This window comes from Podarcis filfolensis (assembly GCF_964270895.1).
Source record: "Podarcis filfolensis genome assembly, chromosome: 15".
Classification (NCBI taxonomy): Eukaryota; Metazoa; Chordata; class Lepidosauria; order Squamata; family Lacertidae; genus Podarcis; species Podarcis filfolensis.
Genome location: NC_139618.1, coordinates 8,705,352 through 8,722,575, shown reverse-complemented (window position 1 = coordinate 8,722,575; position 17,224 = coordinate 8,705,352). Strand labels below are relative to the sequence as shown.

At 47.0% G+C, this 17,224-nt stretch overlaps 1 protein-coding gene across 16 annotated transcripts in view; it reads right to left on the bottom strand.

Moving 5' to 3' along the window:
* SGSM2 (small G protein signaling modulator 2) overlaps positions 1-17,224 on the bottom strand; it is an 81,086-nt gene that overhangs the window by 55,126 nt on the left and 8,736 nt on the right. For all 16 annotated transcript variants that reach the window (XM_083587492.1, XM_083587483.1, XM_083587481.1 and 13 more), the window contains exon 2: positions 11,003-11,078. In XM_083587492.1, coding sequence (XP_083443618.1) covers positions 11,003-11,078 — 76 coding nt within the window. The remainder of the gene's footprint in view (positions 1-11,002; positions 11,079-17,224) is intronic.

Below are 17,224 nucleotides of genomic sequence, written 5' to 3'. Positions count from 1 at the left end.
CAAAGAATTTACCCTGTGCCGGCAGTAAAGATATTGCCAAAGGCTTGGTCATCTAATGACGACAACAGTGTTTCTGTTGGCTCTACAAGATGGGACACAGAAGCGGAGCATATCCTGTCCCCATGGCCACATCGCTCCCTTAAAGGGCGTAACAGCTGCAAGTGAAGTAGCATGTGCCTCTTCACGCTGCAATGGACAGATCAGTCCAATCGTTCCACTGCACAGCAGCAGCTGGCAGAGAGCTTGAGAAAAAGAAAAGGGTCACACAGAACAGAGGGAGGAAATTCGCCGCCGGATTCTCCAAGCTCGCACCAGCAAAGCCTTCCAGTGTTGCACATTGGTGGAACATGCTTGTCAGATGGTGGCGTTAATAATAATAATAATAATAATAATAATAATAATAATAATAATAATAAATTTTATTTATATCCCGCCCTCCCCAGCCGAAGCCGGGCTCAGGGCGGCTAACAACAATCAAATAATCCAACATTCTAAAAATATTTCATTATAAAAATTAATTAAAATCAAGTTGATGGCAACCATTAAGCAAAATTCTGTGCCGGTTGCCAGAGGAGGGAGTCAGGCTGCGCCCTGACCAAAGGCCTGGTGGAACAACTCTGTCTTGCAGGCCCTGCGGAAAGATGTCAGGTCCCGCAGGGCCCTAGTCTCTTGTGACAGAGCGTTCCACCAGATTGGAGCCGCAGCCGAGAAGGCCCTGGCTCTAGTTGAGGCCAGCCTAACCTCTCTGAGGCCTGGGACCTTCAGGATGTTTTTATTTGCAGACCGTAGGTTTCTTTGTGGGGCATACCAGGAGAGGCAGTCCCATAGGTACGAGGGTCCTAGGCCGTATAGGGCTTTAAAGGTTAAAACCAGCACCTTAAAGCTGATCCTGTACTCCACCGGGAGCCAGTACAGCTGGTATAGTACCGGATGAATATGATCTCGCAGCGAAGACCCCATAAGGAGTCTCGCCGCGGCATTCTGCACCCGCTGGAGTTTCTGGGTCAGCCTCAAGGGCAGCCCCACGTAGAGCGAGTTACAATAATCCAGTCTGGAGGTGACCGTCGCATGGATCACAGTGGCTAGGTCAGGGCGAGAGAGGTCAGTGGCTAGGTCAGGGCGAGAGAGATAAGGGGCCAACTGCTTATCTCTTAAGAGTCAGGGAGGGGAGGATGTCATGCTCAGCTCTGACCCAGCGCCAGACACCGAGTCCTCAAAGGACGGATGAGACAGTCCACAGGTGGAGGACCCAGAAGAGCAGGCAAGGGTCTCCTGGAACTGGTGCCAGAGATACCCTCTGGTGGGTGACCTGCTGGGAAATCCTTGGGGCTGTCTGCGGATGGGCAGCCAACCCTTGTTCCTTGAGCACTGAAAGGTCCAAGCCAAGGAAGAACTTCACTGTCGGGGGCATTATGCCTCTGGACATGGTTTGTTGGGGGTCGCAAGTGGGAAGAGAGAGCTCTTGTGCTCGGCTCCTGCCTTGGGGCATCCAGGTTGGGGCATCTGGGTGACCACTGTGAGCACAGCTAGACTAGATGGGCCTGATCCACCAGGGCTCTTCTTACATTCATCTATAGGTCCAGAGTCATCTCACAACTGAGGCGTAATGATTGTCAGCTCATGAGTAAAGAATCCCAAGAACTTGACCAGTTGCTAATTATTGAATAAACTTATGTGCTCTCATCTTCCTCCAGTGGAGCCCAGGGCAGCAACACTACCAGCAGCTAGGGTTAGGGTGTGGACTTGGAAGCCACTATATAGAAAGTCTCCCTATTAAGCCTTCCAGAAACCACACAGGCCCCCGGCGCCTTGTACTTTGGGGCTGAGCTCCCATTTCTAATCCCCCTTCCTTGTGATATCGACTCTGGGCTGTTTCCTGATTGCTCCTGGATTATGTTTGGAAGCTAGATTGATTCTCTGTGCTTGAGATGGACTGGGATAGCTCTGCCGGTAGAGCATGAGGCTCTTAACCTCAGGGTCGTGAGTTGGAGCCCCATGTTGAGCAAATGATCCCTGCATTGAAGGGGGGTTGGACTAGACGGCCCTCGTACTCTACAATTCTACGACCCTGACTAGTTCAGACTATGCTGCACCTGGAACCCTACTCTCTTGGATAAATGCTTTTGTTGAAAGGCTTTCACCTCTTTGGAGCGAGACCCTGGCCCCCGAGAGCACCTCCTAGACAACAATGGAAGGGAAGAGGGCAGTTGTCTCCGAATCCCAGGCCTGCAACTTTGTGTTCAGTAGCCCAGAGTCCTTAGGAGAGGGTTCCAGAGGTGGACCTTTGAGCCAGAAAAGGCAAAGTGTGGATCACAGCAAGGGAAAGGCCCTGCTCTCTGCGTTGACCAAGTGCACAGCTGCCCTGCCCATATCACCAACCTGGGCTTATGGGAAGGACTGAGAAAATAACTCTTGTGTATTGTTTGGAACAAAGGCCTTGGCAGCTTGTGATGTTTTGAGCCAGCCAACTCTCTTCGTAGTTGGATATTATTTATTTAGGGTTTCTAACCTGACTTTCCATTCAAAGAGCACCCAAGGCTACCAGCAACTACAAAAAGAACAAGATCAGAATATTACACGCACGCACAAAGAACAGAACCTATTAGTCATATTCCACTCAAAAGCCCTCACTGGGTAAATATCAAATGATCCAAAGCTCTGCTAAATGAAAGGAGAGGAAGGGTGTTCTCTAAAGCCTGAAGGATCCTGGAGCTTAACTAGAAAAGCACCAGATCAGCACCACGGACAGCTCCAGGAGACAATGCGGTTGCTTCCCTTCCAAAGGCCTCTGATACAGTACCAGTCACTGCTCTCAGGCCTCCAGGGTTATTCTTGACTGCCAAACAAAGATTCTCACAGCACAGGGGGAAACGGCTCAGATTTATTGCGGCACAAGCTTCAGGGGCTTACAGACAGATTGGAGAAAGTGGGCTGGGAATCTGCTAGCCTTTACGATGCTCCCAGACTTCATTCATAAAACTGACGGAGGGAAGCTGTCAAGCTCCAGCCCCAAAACGCAAAGGCAGCAGCTGTTCCTTGAAAAGCAAGGAAGAGGTCTTTATTCAGGCTGATAGTAGCTCAGGCTCAGCTGCAAGGGTAAGGTCCAGAAAACAGGACCCCAAGGAACAGGAGCAAGGCAAGAGCTTTAGAACTGAACGGAAGCAGACTGAAGAAACCCCAACTGAAGAATCATGGCAAGAAAAATTGACGGACTATGCAGAACTGGCAAAACTGACATACAAGCTACGGGACAAGGGTAACTGTGAGATGCGTGGGAACCCTTTACAAAGTATCTGAAGACGCAACGAAGTGAACTGGACTCCTTGGCAGGTTTTGAATAAACATTCACAAACCTTTTATTGATAATAATCAGCTAAATAGTTTGAGGATCTATACAACTTTGTAACATGCAGAAAACAGCAGTCTCAGAGAAACCAAAGACTGGAAGTGAGGGAAGTCGGGGGGTGGGGGTGGGTGGGTTTTGTGTGGGAGGGTGGGGGGAGGAAGGAAAAATGGGGGGGGGACAAGGATGATATGTTTTTGGATAATATGTCTTGTTTTAATTTTGAATAAAAAACTTTTTTTTTTAAAAAAAAGAACTGAACGGAAGCTATACAGATGTCCCAGCAGAGGACACATCCCTCCCACAGAGCTTTAAAAGAAGAGGCAGTGGACTCACTCAAGGGACTCTCTCCCCCTACGGCTCCACCACGTACCTGCTGGGCGGGTGTGTCTGATCCCACCTACAAAGGTGGCCCCTGGTTCATGGCTACAAGACTGTGTTCTGTCTTTCTGCCACCAGCTCTGCTGCCACCCCCCTCCTTCTGGCAGGCCTAAGTGCTCCGCCCAGCCCAATGATGAGGCTCTGTACTCCATAAGAGGGGTGGGGGAGAGAGCCTCCCCCTCTCTGGCATCTCGGTACAGTTCAGTCGGTAGCAGCATGAGACTCTTAACCTCAGGGTCATGGGTTTGAGTCCGAAGCTGGGCAAAAGATTCCTACTTTGACCCTTGCAGTCCCTTCCAACGAAATCTAGAGTTGCAAGGGAAGAACCTCCCTCTTCCATCATTCCAGGCCCGCTATCTGCTCTTTCTCCCTCCATCTCTTCCTCTTCTGCCTCTGCTTAAACACCTCTGTGAGAGGGAGGGGCAGAGATAAGAAGCAGTGGCAAACTCTTGCAATGAGGCAAACTCTGCCTGCTTCTGGCTCAATCTCCACCTCTGGCTTCCCCCACTGCATCACAGATGAATCCGATACTGCTTTGCTTCTGTTTAGTATCTGCCTCTGGATATGTGTTGATAGATACGATAGTGCAAGTTAATCGCTCGCCAGCTGCTAGCAGTTGCTAAGGTCTCCTGGTGAGGCTTGGGAAGGAATCAACTTCCCCGCACAGAATGTGAGAGGGTGCCTGTAATTAGTGTTTTTAAGCAACGGAGGTGAGGTTGGCTGTTGTGATCACACCTTGGCTAATTGAAAGGAGAACTGCCAAGCCTTTTCAACAGGTTTGGAAAAATGGCCTTGATTGGGGGGGCGGGGCGGATTATGAATTGCGTGTGTGTACAAATAGGCAAATTCCATGCTCAGGACCATTGGAATTTAAAATAAAAACTGCCAGTATTGTAATGCTATTATAGAAATCTACGGTGCAAACTGCACTTGGGAGTACTATATAGGGTTCTGGTCGCCCCACCTCAAAAAGGAGTTGGAAAAGGTTTCAGAAAAGGGCAAGCAAACTGATCGAGGGGATGGGGCGATTCCTCTATAAAGAAAGGTTGCAGCGTCCGGGACTTTTTAGTTTAGAGAAAACACCAGTAAGAGGCGACATAATGGAAGTTTATAAAATTAAGCCTGGCATGGAAGAGGTGGATAGAGAAATGTTTTTCTCCCTCTCTCGTAACACTAGTGGGCATCTGAATGAAGCTGAATGATGGAAGATGCCGGGCAGATAAAATGCAGCATTTCTCCATGTGGTGCATAGTGAAACTACGGAACTCACCGCCACAGGAAGCAGTGAGGGCTACCAGCCTAGAGGATGAGACACATTCATGGCTACAAAAGACTTCTGGACATGATGGCTGTGCTCTGCTCCCACAGTTGGAGGCGATCATGCTTCTGAATACCCCTTGCTGGAAACCACGGAGGGGGAGAACGCTCTTGTGCTTGGGTCTCGCTTGCAGGTTTTGCACCTGCATCTGACCAGCCATGGTGAGAACAGAACGCCGGACGAGATAGGACCAGCAGGCTCCTTCATACGTTCTCATATTATCTATATCTGCTGATCTCCCCTCTCATCCAGCTTGTTGCGAGGCTCGTTCCCGTTCTATTTTTGAAAGCCGCCCCACACAAGAGGGTGAGTCACTCGCCTGCAAGCACACTTCTCCTTACCCAACAGTTTGGGCTCTCTTGACTGGGTCTGAGGTTTTGCCAGCCTCGCTGCCAGTCAGTGGGGATTCATTCTCCCATTCTTTATTGGGGCTTCCTGGGTGCCAGGGGCAGCGTCAATATACAGATCTGCCTTTGGAATCCCGGTGAAAGCAAGCTCGTGCCTCTCACTTCATTTGCAAGAAGCTCCTTTATCATTATATTGGGGGGGGGTGTTGAGTCATGTTCTTATGCAGCTGCATTGTTTTACAGTATACTTTCTGGATGCCTCACGATCATATTATAAAGCAGTCGTGTTCTGTGTTACGAATCAAGCACTGGTAGGATTTGTTTCTTTGCATTTTCCAACCTATTTCTTAATCAATAAAGAATCGGGTGTGGCCCAAGCAAATTTTTACTCTGAAAGGGTGGCCGAGAGAAAGAAGTTTGAGAACCACAGGTCTACAGTGAATTGCAGCAGCCCTAAAGGGTTGCAGGCAGGGGCTGCTCCCAGCATCTAAATGCAAACCAGAGAGCTAAGGTCCCTTCCCCAAGTGCTTTCTTGCTCTCCTCCACATAAGCACCACAGAAGAGGAAGTGATTCTCAGGGAGGTGGACAGGTGAGCCGGCTTGGCTTCACAGCATCCAGAAACAGCGTTAGAAATTCCCCAGGTGCCATTCGCGATTGGCGTCAGTCCAAGGGCGACCACCAAGTTGGTGACTCTCGTCTCCATCTGGCTGGCCCCTCCGGTTTTCTTAAGCAGGTAAGCAGAAGAGCTTATTTATTGCATTTACAGTGGTACCTCGGGTTAATAACTTAATTCGTTCTGGAGGTCTGTTCTTAACCTGAAACTGTTCTTAACCTGAAGCACCACTTTAGCTAATGGGGCCTCCTGCTGCGCCACCGGAGCACGATTTCTGTTCTCATCCTGAAGCAAAGTTCTTAACCCGAGGTACTATTTCTGGGTTAGCGGAGTCTGTAACCTGAAGCGTATGTAACCTGAAGCGTCTATAACCTGAGGTACCACTGTATATCCCGACTTTTTCTCCAAGGAGTACAGTGGTACCTCTGGTTGCAAATGGGATCCATTCCAGAGGCCCGTTCGCAATGTGAAAAGCCCGCAACGTGAAGTGCCGTATCTGCGCAGGTGCGCGGTGCGATCTGGCACTTGTGCACATGCGCAAAGTGTGATTTAGCGCTTGTGCGCATGCACGAGCGGTGAAACCCAGAAGTAACTCTTTCCGGTACTTCTGGGTCGCCGCAGGACGCAACCTGAAAAAACATAACATGAAGCAAACTTAACATGAGGTATGACTGTACACGGTTCACCTCCCTCCTTGGTCAGTTCCCTACAACGGCCCTGTGAGGTAGGCTAAGGGGCTGTGACTGACTCCAAGGTCACCCAGGGAGCTTCAGGACTGAGGGGAGATTTGAACCCTGATCTCCCAAGTCCTGGTCTGACACTCTAACCTCTACACCACACTGGCTCCCTAGAGCACTTCTGCTATGGGGCAGCTCTATAAATTAAGTAGGTAAACATGCATGGAGAAAGCAAAATGTCACTTTGAGAAGGATCTGAAATGTTTTCCTTGAAGCTTGAATTTGTTTTATTCTGGATTGTTTTATTTGATGTTTTAAAGTCTTGGAAACCATTTTGAGATTTCCCCCCCTTTAAAAGATAGAGATATAGAAATGAAATGAATAATAATAATAAATTACAATGTATAAAAAAGGACGCCTAGACACTCTGTTGTGGTGACCGTAACCTAGGTTTAAGGTCCCATTTGGTGATTAAAGGTAAAGGGACCCCTGACCATTGGATCCAGTCGTGACCAACTCTGGGGTTGCGGCGCTCATCTCACTTTATTGGCCAAGGGAGCCAGCGTACAGCATCTAGGTCATGTGGCCAGCATGACTAAGCCGCTTCTGGTGAACTAGAGCAGCGCACGGAAACGCCGTTTACCTTCCCGCCGGAGTGGTACCTATTTATCTGCTTGCACTTTTGATATGCTTTCAAACTTCTAGGTTGGCATGAGCAGGGACCGAGCAACGGGAGCTCGGGGAGTGGTACCTATTTATCTACTTCACTTTGACATGCTTTCGAACTGCTAGGTTGGCAGGAATTTGGTGATTAGCTTATACTATATCTGAGTTTCTAACACTGTCCAGAAAGCTGCATTAAGTTTAACTGGGGTGGCCTGCATTTAAGCCTCAAAGCCGCACCCCCACTTTCCAGACAGATGCATTTGATGCAGACAGCTCCCAGGCTCAGTGACCGCAGGCAATGAATGCCCTGAAGGCTGCTTGACTCCATCTCCTACAAGACAGACAAGAGATCAGGGTGTTGCATCGATTTTCGGGCCTCAGGAAGCACAGCGTCGCTCATTACCAGGGCTGTCTATCGACCACAATACTCTGCAAGTGTGCGGAATGTGGAACTGTGCACAGAATCAATCTGTCTGCAAAGCTCAGGCTTATTTGACTTTTTTAAAAAGTGCTTATCAGGCTTGGTTTTAAATCAAGAGAGACCCAATTGATTTGCAAGTAGACAAAGCCATTTAATTGTTGATTCAGGCTATTCCCCTCGACTGATCCTATCCAGCAGAGAATTGGCTGCCTGGCTACAGAGGCTCCTAACCTGGTTGCGCTGTTCAATGGCAGGTCAGTGCAGGAGCAAGAAGCAGCCTTATCTATGATGTGATCATGGATGAAGGAACTGAACTGGCTTGTGTAACCAAGACCTGGGTGGGTGAATTGCTTTTCTGCAATGCAGTTCTCCAGCTAAGGAATGCATATAGCAGGGTAAAGGTGTTCACAAGAACGCATTAAAATGCACGTTTTAGTGAAAATGACGTACAAAAATGCATCCTATTAGGGGGAATTGGTTGCAAAAATGTCTATATTGAGCGGAGTATATTAGGGAAATCTGCAATGAAATGCTGTGAATTTAAAGACTTAAAGAAAAAAGCTGGGACGGGGAGAGATTGCAACTGAACACAATAGGCAGGTTCATAATTGATCACTGACATTATTGATATTTACCCTAAGATTATTAAATAGTCACTGCTGTGATAATTAAGTACATTGGTATAATAATGTTTTCTAGAATAATGTGTTGATGTATGATTATGCTGCATTTCAGTTTTTACTCTTTTAGTATACATCTAATTGAAAAATGTAAAAAAGGAAAAAAGGGGGCAACATGCTACAACAAACAGACCAGATCACTTTGTCACAAGTGGCCAATAGTCCAGAGCAAAATGCACCTTGCGCCCGGCTAATTTCGAACACTGACCCCACTCATCTGACTGGGCTGACCCAGCTGATCTGGGCAGCTCCCAACAAAATATAAAAACACAAACACCTTCCTGATAATTTGAATAATGTAATAATTTGAATGACGTTAAGAAGAGCCCTGCTGGATCATGCAAGTGGCTCATCTACTCCAGCATCCTGTTCTCACAGTGGCCAACCAGATGCCTGTGGGACACCCCCAAGCACAACCTGAATACAAAACCTGCACTTTCCCTTCCTGCAGTTTCCAGCTGCTGGCATTCAGAAGCATTACGATATATATGATACAATATCTTTATTGTCATTGTCCCATGCAGAACAATGAAATTGAAAAACTGCATAAAACTACATAAAAACTACATAAAACTACTACAAAACTACATAAAACATTCAGAAACCCCTAAAAACTCTGAAACCCCATTTTAAAATGCACTATACTATAGAGACCCCTTATGCTGCGTTTAGAACCAGAATTGCATTTGCGTAGAAGCTGTTTCTCAGGCGGCTAGTCCTGGCCTTTATAACCCTATACCTTCTTTCCAGAAGGCAGAAGCTGAGAGAAATCATTTCCGGGGTGCGTACTATCCTGCGCTATCTCTGCCGCTTTCTTATGGCACCTGGCAGCATAGATTTGATCTAAGGTGGGAAGAGTGCACCCAATTATTCTCTCTGCAGTCTTTACAACCCTGGATAGCATTGTTTTTCCCTGGCCGTGCAGCTCCCAAACCACACACAGACTGCTGCTGGCATTCAAGTTAGAACATAGTCATCGTGGTGAGCAGCCCTTGATAACCTTGCCCTCCATAGATTTGTCCAATCCTCTGTTAAATCCATCCAAGTAGATGGCCATCCTTGCCTCTTGTGGCAGAGAGTTCCATAGGTTAACCATGCGCTGCGCCTCGCCGCCCTTCAGCACAACCATCCGACCTGCTGGGGATGCTCTGCATAAACTTTGCAAACACTTCCCATCTCTCAAGAGACTGCAAAAAGACATTCCTGGGGTACTGGGGAGGCAGATTGTAATACAACCCTTTTCCTAGCTGGGAAGGACTGCCAAGCAACTAACGTTTCAGGTGTTGTTAACAAAAAGCGAAATGAAAAAAGGTTGCCAATAAAACTGTCACTTGAAGCACAAGCCACAACTCCGCAAAAAAAACGAACAAAAATAAACCAGCCTCTGTGCCAGTAAAGAGGCCTAGCAGGGGGATCTTATTTTATTTCCTTAAAGTGGGGAATCAATCAAAAACCACTAGTGTTGAACAGCGGGTGTCAATCAAATGGAACAGCACTCGCCTCCGCACAGCGCTGAAGCAAAACATAAAATGATCCACTCAAATACTTGAGTAGGAGGGAATGTACTACATAGAAGGACCATGTGAAAGAGGTTTGTCCCAAATGGAAACTTTATCCATCTAGTGCCATGCTATATATCCACGATCCTCTCAACGAAAGAGATCAGAAACTGAACCTAGAGGTCTTTCAGGAAGCAGAAGGGGAAACCAACGAGGTGGAGACATGCAATGACCATCTTCAAATATCTTAAGGGTTAGTAGAGTGCCTGTACTTTCTAGGGGAGTTATTGTTATTAATATGTTACTTGATTAGTCACTTTGCTCCTAAAAATGACTGAAAAGTGACCTGCTAACACAACAAAAATACTAAAACCTAAAAAACGAAACATGCTTCCATACAAATAGAAGACAGCGCCAGCAGATCCTGCCCCACCAAAAGAGGTCAGAAATACTTAAAAACCCTTCAAACTAAGGGCCAAGAGTGCCTTAAACTAAACTGAGAGGGCTCCAGGTGAGTCTCCACAGGGAGGACATTCCACAAGCGGGGAGCCACCACTGCAAAGGCCTTGCGTTGCCTCCCTCCTGCGGAGGGGCACACAGGGTATTCTGTGCCCACTGGTTCAAAACGGCTGGTGATCAGGGAGGGGCCATAGCACAGTGGCAGAACATCTGCCTTGTCTCCTAACAACGGCTCAGCAATAAAGTTCCTGGCTCTCTAAACTCTACAATCTGATTAAAGCCGGTGTATTCAACTGTGGCTAATGTAGTCATGATTTGCAACATGCATTCCAGGCACAGAACTTGTGGTTCTGTTGGGCTGCAAAGCTGTTGCAGCGCGCGCGCACACACACACACACACACACACACACACACACACACACACAGTACATGGTAGTAAAATTACAAAGGACACCCTAGTTTACACCAGCTTGGAGCTCCAGCAATTTTGTTACTTACCACATAATACAGCGACGAAGCAACGATTTGTCACTTGCTGCATGAAGCAATGATAACACAACGGTTTTGTGCACCGTAACACGACAATTATTCACTTACCGCACAATGCAATGACGTGGCTGCTGTCTTCATGCACAAACTTCCGGGTGACGGCTTCTTCCATGATCTGCTTCACCTGAACAGGAAGAAATAAAGAAGTTTATGCATGGAAAGTGACACTCAATGGGTCATAAAGACGCAGAGGGAGAACCTTAGAGAGTCTGGCAACAGGTTGGGCTGTTTGTCTAGGCATGTGTCGCCTAAACAGACCACAGGCTTCCAGGGCCTCAGGCAGAGTGAGTATCTTTCCCCACAACCTGGTACCTGATTTCTTCATGACAGGGGATGCCAAGCATTGAGCGCAGAAGTTTCACATGCAAATGTGCTCTGCTTCTCGGCTGCAAGACCCCAGCTCACTCGGTGGTGGAGCATCAGGCGGGCCTGAGAAAGCTCGGTTGGTAGAGCATTGTGGGTTGTGGGTTCAAGCCCCACGTCGGGCAAAAGATGCCTGCACTGCAGGGGGTTGGACTAAATGACCCTCATGGTCCCTTCCAACTCTACAATTCCACAAGTCTACAACCTGCTATTCCATGCAAAAAATAATAATCCAAGGATCAGTCCTCAACAGTATCTCCTGGTAGGGTGACCTAGACCCTGCAGAGCGGCTGCCAGTCAGTGCAGACAACAGTGAGATAGATGTTCTGATTCAGTAGAAGGCTGAGTTCTCTGTCCTATGTTCCCACTGACTCTATGAATGAGAGGAATGTATTGGCCATCTATCCCAATGGCATTGCAGAGGGTTGGACAAGATGACCGCTGGGGTCCCTTCCAACTCAACGATTCTATGATTTTATCCTGGTATTAACCGCTTTGACTGGCAAAGATCCTCCAGGGTCTTGGGGACTGATTTTCCCAGGGCCAATGTCGAAGGGGCCATTGCCAGGCTGCCCTCTGGTGCCCCCCTCATGCCAATGGGTGTCTCTGCCGATCCTTTATTTCCGCCAAATGACAGAGTGGTGAGCTCTTGCCACTAAGTCCTCTTAAGGGGGAGCAGTTAATTAGGAAAAGAGAAAAAGTAGCAGATGGAAAACTGGTAATTTTCCTCTGCTCCAAATCACCCCTCCAATCCTCCTAAAACAAGCAGCTGTCTTGAGGGAGCTTTTATACCTGTTTCTGTCCAACATGCAAGCCTGCTTTAATGTTCAGTCTAAGTGACAATCCCATGGCCCTCGCTGTTTTTTGCTGGGCGTTGCTGTGTCAGTCGATTAAAGAAAGCAGTGCTCTAACCCTGTGCTTTTGGCTGTTTTTCGATAGCAGCAGCACAAAAACAAACAAATAAATCTCCACCCTGCAAGGAGGAGCCAAGCATCCCCGAAAGATGTCTCGCAGTGACCTTTCACGCCTGCCTTAGAACAAAGCCAAATGAGTGCAGGATCAGAGCAAATTGAACAGGAGGCCGTGCAGGAAGGCACCGAGGGTTTCGTTTTTGTTTGCACTGACATTCTGCAGCAAGCACCACTGAGGGAAAAAGATGCCTCCCAGCACAGCTGGACAGAAAGCAAATTGAAAGAATAATTATTTGCAAGCAATTGGCTTAAGGCAGAGGAGGGAAGGAAAACGAAGGAGCACACTGAACAGGCAAGAACCTCTGCAGGAAGAAGAAGAAGCGTGATGGCAGCATTGCAAAGCTGCCACCCCACCCCCTTCGCTTGCTTTGGAAAACATTATTGTCTCTGGATCTTTGGCCAAGCCAAATGTGAGTGGGGAGCCACAGCCAGGTTTGCCTGTTTGATTATTTATTCCTTCTTTTCCCAGCATTCTGGCTGCAACCGCCATTCACCAGACAGCCAAAACTACGCCACCGGTCCACAAAAGGAATGGATCAGCAGACTTGAGATTTGCAGAAGCAGAACATTTTTTCAGAAAAAAATTCAGAAACACTGACTCCCGCCCCCCGCCCCCCCCAAAAAAACCCACATCCTATTTATGGGAGGTTGTGGTCTCTCCTTCCTTGGAGGGTTTTAAGCAGAGGCTGGATGGCCATCTGTCATGGAAGCTTTAGTGGAGATTCCTGCATTGCAGGGGGTTGGACTAGATGACCCTTGGGGTCCCTTCCAACTCTACAATTCTGTGATTCTATGGTCAAATTCATTTGCTGGCTATGGAATGCTGGCTAAAGTCCCATCTGCACTACACATTTAAAACAGCATCATGTCACTTTAAATACAGTGGTACCTCGGGTTACATATGCTTCAGGTTACATACGCTTCAGGTTACAGACTCCTCTAACCCAGAAATAGTACCTTGGGTTAAGAACTTTGCTTCAGGATGAGAACAGAAATCGTGCTCCGGCGGCACGGTGGCAGCAGGAGGCCCCATTAGCTAAAGTGGTGCTTCAGGTTAAGAACAGTTTCAGGTTAAGAATGGACCTCCGGAACGAATTAAGTACGTAACCAGAGGTACCACTGTACTTTCAAATATGGCTTTCCCCCCAAAATCCTGGGAACTGAAGGGCACTGAGGGTGGTTTGAGAATCTCTATTCTGTCCACAGAGCTACAGTTCCCCAAAACGGTTAAACAATCAATCCCTTTTTCCTGGGGAATTCTATTTTGGGATAGGAGCATGACAGCTGGAAGCTCCAAACATGTTTTAGAAGGACATGAAAACACAGCTGGAGTCGCCCCCAAGTGCTTAACCAGTTCTGAGCCCAAGCGCTTGCTGCACAGGGCACTGAAGCCTGTCTAGGGTGTCTATCTGAAAAGGAGGAGGCAGTGAGGAGTAAAAACACTGCAGGATAAATCCTATGGGTTTCTCAGAAACAAGCCATGCCAAATTAATCTCATTCCTTTGTTATGATAAGTTACAAGTTTGGTGGAACAGGTGGGTGCTGTGGACATTGTATGAAATGGCATCTCCCCAAAGCAGAAGGCAAGACTGTTGGATCCTGAAACCACTTGAGAAGCACATTTGCGGTGTGGCAATGTGGATGGGCTGCCAAAATCTTCCCAGGTTCCTGCACTCGAGCGAACAGCAATGCAACACTTGGCAAGAGGCAGCCAGCTGCTAACCTGTTCTCCTCTCCCGTCGACCACGACCGGGCAACTTAAAAGAGGGATGCAACGCCAAGACGCTGCCCAGCAGAGCTGAATCACAGCCACAGAATGTGTGGGCAGGCAGGAGAGGCAACAGCGCCATGTGTTGCGAAGGCCCAGCCAGCCGTGGATCTGATCCAGGAGGACACGAAATCAGGACAGAAGCTACATTGCCGAGCAGAAGGCAGATAGCAGTCGCCAATACACTCCAGGCTTGGAGTTTGGTCCATCAGGGAGAAATCCATCACTGGAAGCCACAGAAGGATGGAAGAAGAAGCAGACGTCGAAGGCTCAAGTGCTCTTGGCTAGGGGCTGCAGAGGATTTTGGTTGGACTTACTCTGCCATCGAGGAAGGAGCCAACAGTCACACAGCCAAAGTGGACAAGGTGGCCCAGAACCAGCACACTTGGAAAGCAAACACGGTTCAACCTGCATAAAGGCGAAAGGCTATTGGAAAATTATTTTATAATGAGTTTTTTTAAAAAAATGTTTAAAGTAATGATTCCCAAGAAACCTGAGGCCTTTCTGTTAGGTGTAACTGGTCCAGAGCTTTCGAAGGAATAGTTTTAATTTGTTTAAGTATGCTACAACGGTGGCAAGAACAGTCTATGTGCAAAAGTGGAAAGAAGAAGTCCCAGCGAAAGAAGAACGGATACAAAAACTTATGGAATATGCAGAAATGGTGAAACTTGCCGGAAAAATAAGAAATCAAGACAACAAACTTTTTTTAATAAAAATGGTTTATTGAATATTTATAAATTATTTATAAATAAACTGTAAACAGATAAGAACATTGGCAGGATTATTGAAATAACCTGCAGTTTTATAAGAATATATATTTAAAGTAGATGAATAAATGAGTAAATTAAGTTAATTTGGAAAACGCAGAAAATGCAAAAAATAAATTTAAGGAACCGCAGAAAGAGGGGGAAGGCAGTCGAGCTTTGAAATGTTAAAATGATTGTAAAATTGCTGAAATGTATAAAATTGAAAATCATAAGTAAAATAAAATAAGTTGAAAAGAAGAAGTCCCAATGAAAGAAGATTGGCTTATGAAGATGAAATAAACTGAGATGGCTAGACTGACTGATAGAATCAAAGAAGAAAAATTATTGAAGAATGGAAATATTTCGTGGAATATTTGATTTTAAAAAACCGTGATTATGTTAAAACATATGCAGGATTTAAAGTATAGCAACAGATGAGAATTGGTAGTTTAATAAGTTAGAATTAATGTATAAGATGGGTAGAATATGAGAAATATAGCAGTTTTATATGGTAAGACAAGAACACCATGGAAGGCTGGTGGGAAGTCAAGGGATATGAGAGATTTGCTTTGAGTGTTGTCTAAAAGAATTTGTAAAATCTTTAAAAAATTAATAAAAAGATTATGAAAAAGAAGAAGAAGAAGAAAGCAACCACAGTTCAGAGATAGAGAACCTGCTTTGCAAGAAGACAATCCCAGGTGTGCAATGCCCATTCATCTCCAGTTAAAAGGATCTGCCTGAAACCCCAGAGAGCTACTGCCTGTCAGTCTCAATAATCTATCTATTCTATTTATTGTGTTTCTATCCCACCTTTTCTCTAAGGAGCTCAAGGTTTATACAGATTGAAGTTGAATCCTGACAAGACAGAAGTACTGTTTTGGGGGACAGGGGGCGGGTGGGTGTGGAGGACTCCCTGTTCCCAAATGGTGTAACTGTGCCACTAAAGGACGTGCAGCCTGGGAGTCATTTTGGACTCACAGTTGACCATGGAGGCACAGGTCAATTCTGTGTCTACCAGCTCCATCTGGTACACAGGCTGAGACCCTACCTGCCCACAGACTGCCTCGCCAGAGTGGTGCATGCTCTGGTGATCTCCCGCTTGGACTACTGCAATGCGCTCTTTGTGGGGCTACCTTTGAAAGTGACCGAGAAACTTCAACTAATCCAGAATGCAGCAGCTAGACTGGTGACTGGGAGCGGCCACCGAGACCACATAACACCGGTCCTGGAAGACCTACATTGGCTCCCAGTACATTTCCGAGCACAATTCAAAGTGTTGGTGCTGACCTTTCAAGCCCTAAACAGCATCGTCCCAGTATACCTGAAGGAGCGTCTCCACCCCCATCGTTCAGCCCGGATACTGAGGTCCAGCGCCAAGGGCCTTCTGGCGGTTCCCTCACTGTGAGAAGTGAGGTTACAGGGAACCAGACAGAGGGCCTTCTCGGTAGTGGCGCCCGGCCTGTGGAACGCCTTCCCATCAGATGTCAAAGAGATAAACGACTATCTGACTTTTAGAAGACATCTGAAGGCAGCCCTGTTTAGGGAAGTTTTTAATGTCTGACGTTTTATTGTATTTTTAATATTTTGTTGGAAGCCATAAACGTTTTATTGTATTTTTAATATTTTGTTGGAAGAGTGGCTGGGGAAACCCAGCCAGATGGGCAGGGTATGTATGTATGTATGTATGTATGTATGTATGTATGTATGTATAAATAAATAAATAATATCAGTGTTAGCATTAGGGTTCATGGCCGAGAGGAGATTTGAACCCATGTCTCCCTCTAACCACTACACTACACCAATAAGGCTGTGATAGATGGACAGACAGTCTGGCTTGCCATAAGCTAGTTTGCTACGCCTCTAAGTTGCTCCATCCTTGGTCAGGTTTGTCTTTTTTCTGATAGCACAGGCCATCTAGAACGGCTCAGGCTGGAGACTCCAGAACAGCAGAGCTCAAATATTGCTTCAGAAACCAGTGGCTCCGAGGGACCAGGAGTCACAAGATGGAAACAGAACCTCCTTGGGCCAGGAGATACTGGCCTCCTCTTCTGCAAGAGCTTTTTGTTCCTTACGTCCATCTGGGGCTGCCCCATGGGCAAGTCCTTCACTGTCTCAAATCTCCGGCCTAGTTCCTTGAAGAAGCCTGACTTCCCTGCTGCAACCCCTCTCCAAGAGCCACGACAAGCACCAAGAACGCTTGCAGAAAAAGGAACCTGAAGTGAAGTGGGCTTTTAAAGCCTGTTGAAAATCCTGAACTGATGGGGCCCTATAGAAAGAGGCCCCTGAACGACTAGGGCCACACCTGCCCCATACATTTGAAGCAGCGTTATACCCCTTTAAGCAGTCCTGGTTCCTTGAGCCACCAAAATCCTGGGGTCTGTCGTTTGTTAAAAGTGCCGAGGAGTGCTAGGAGACCCCTTGT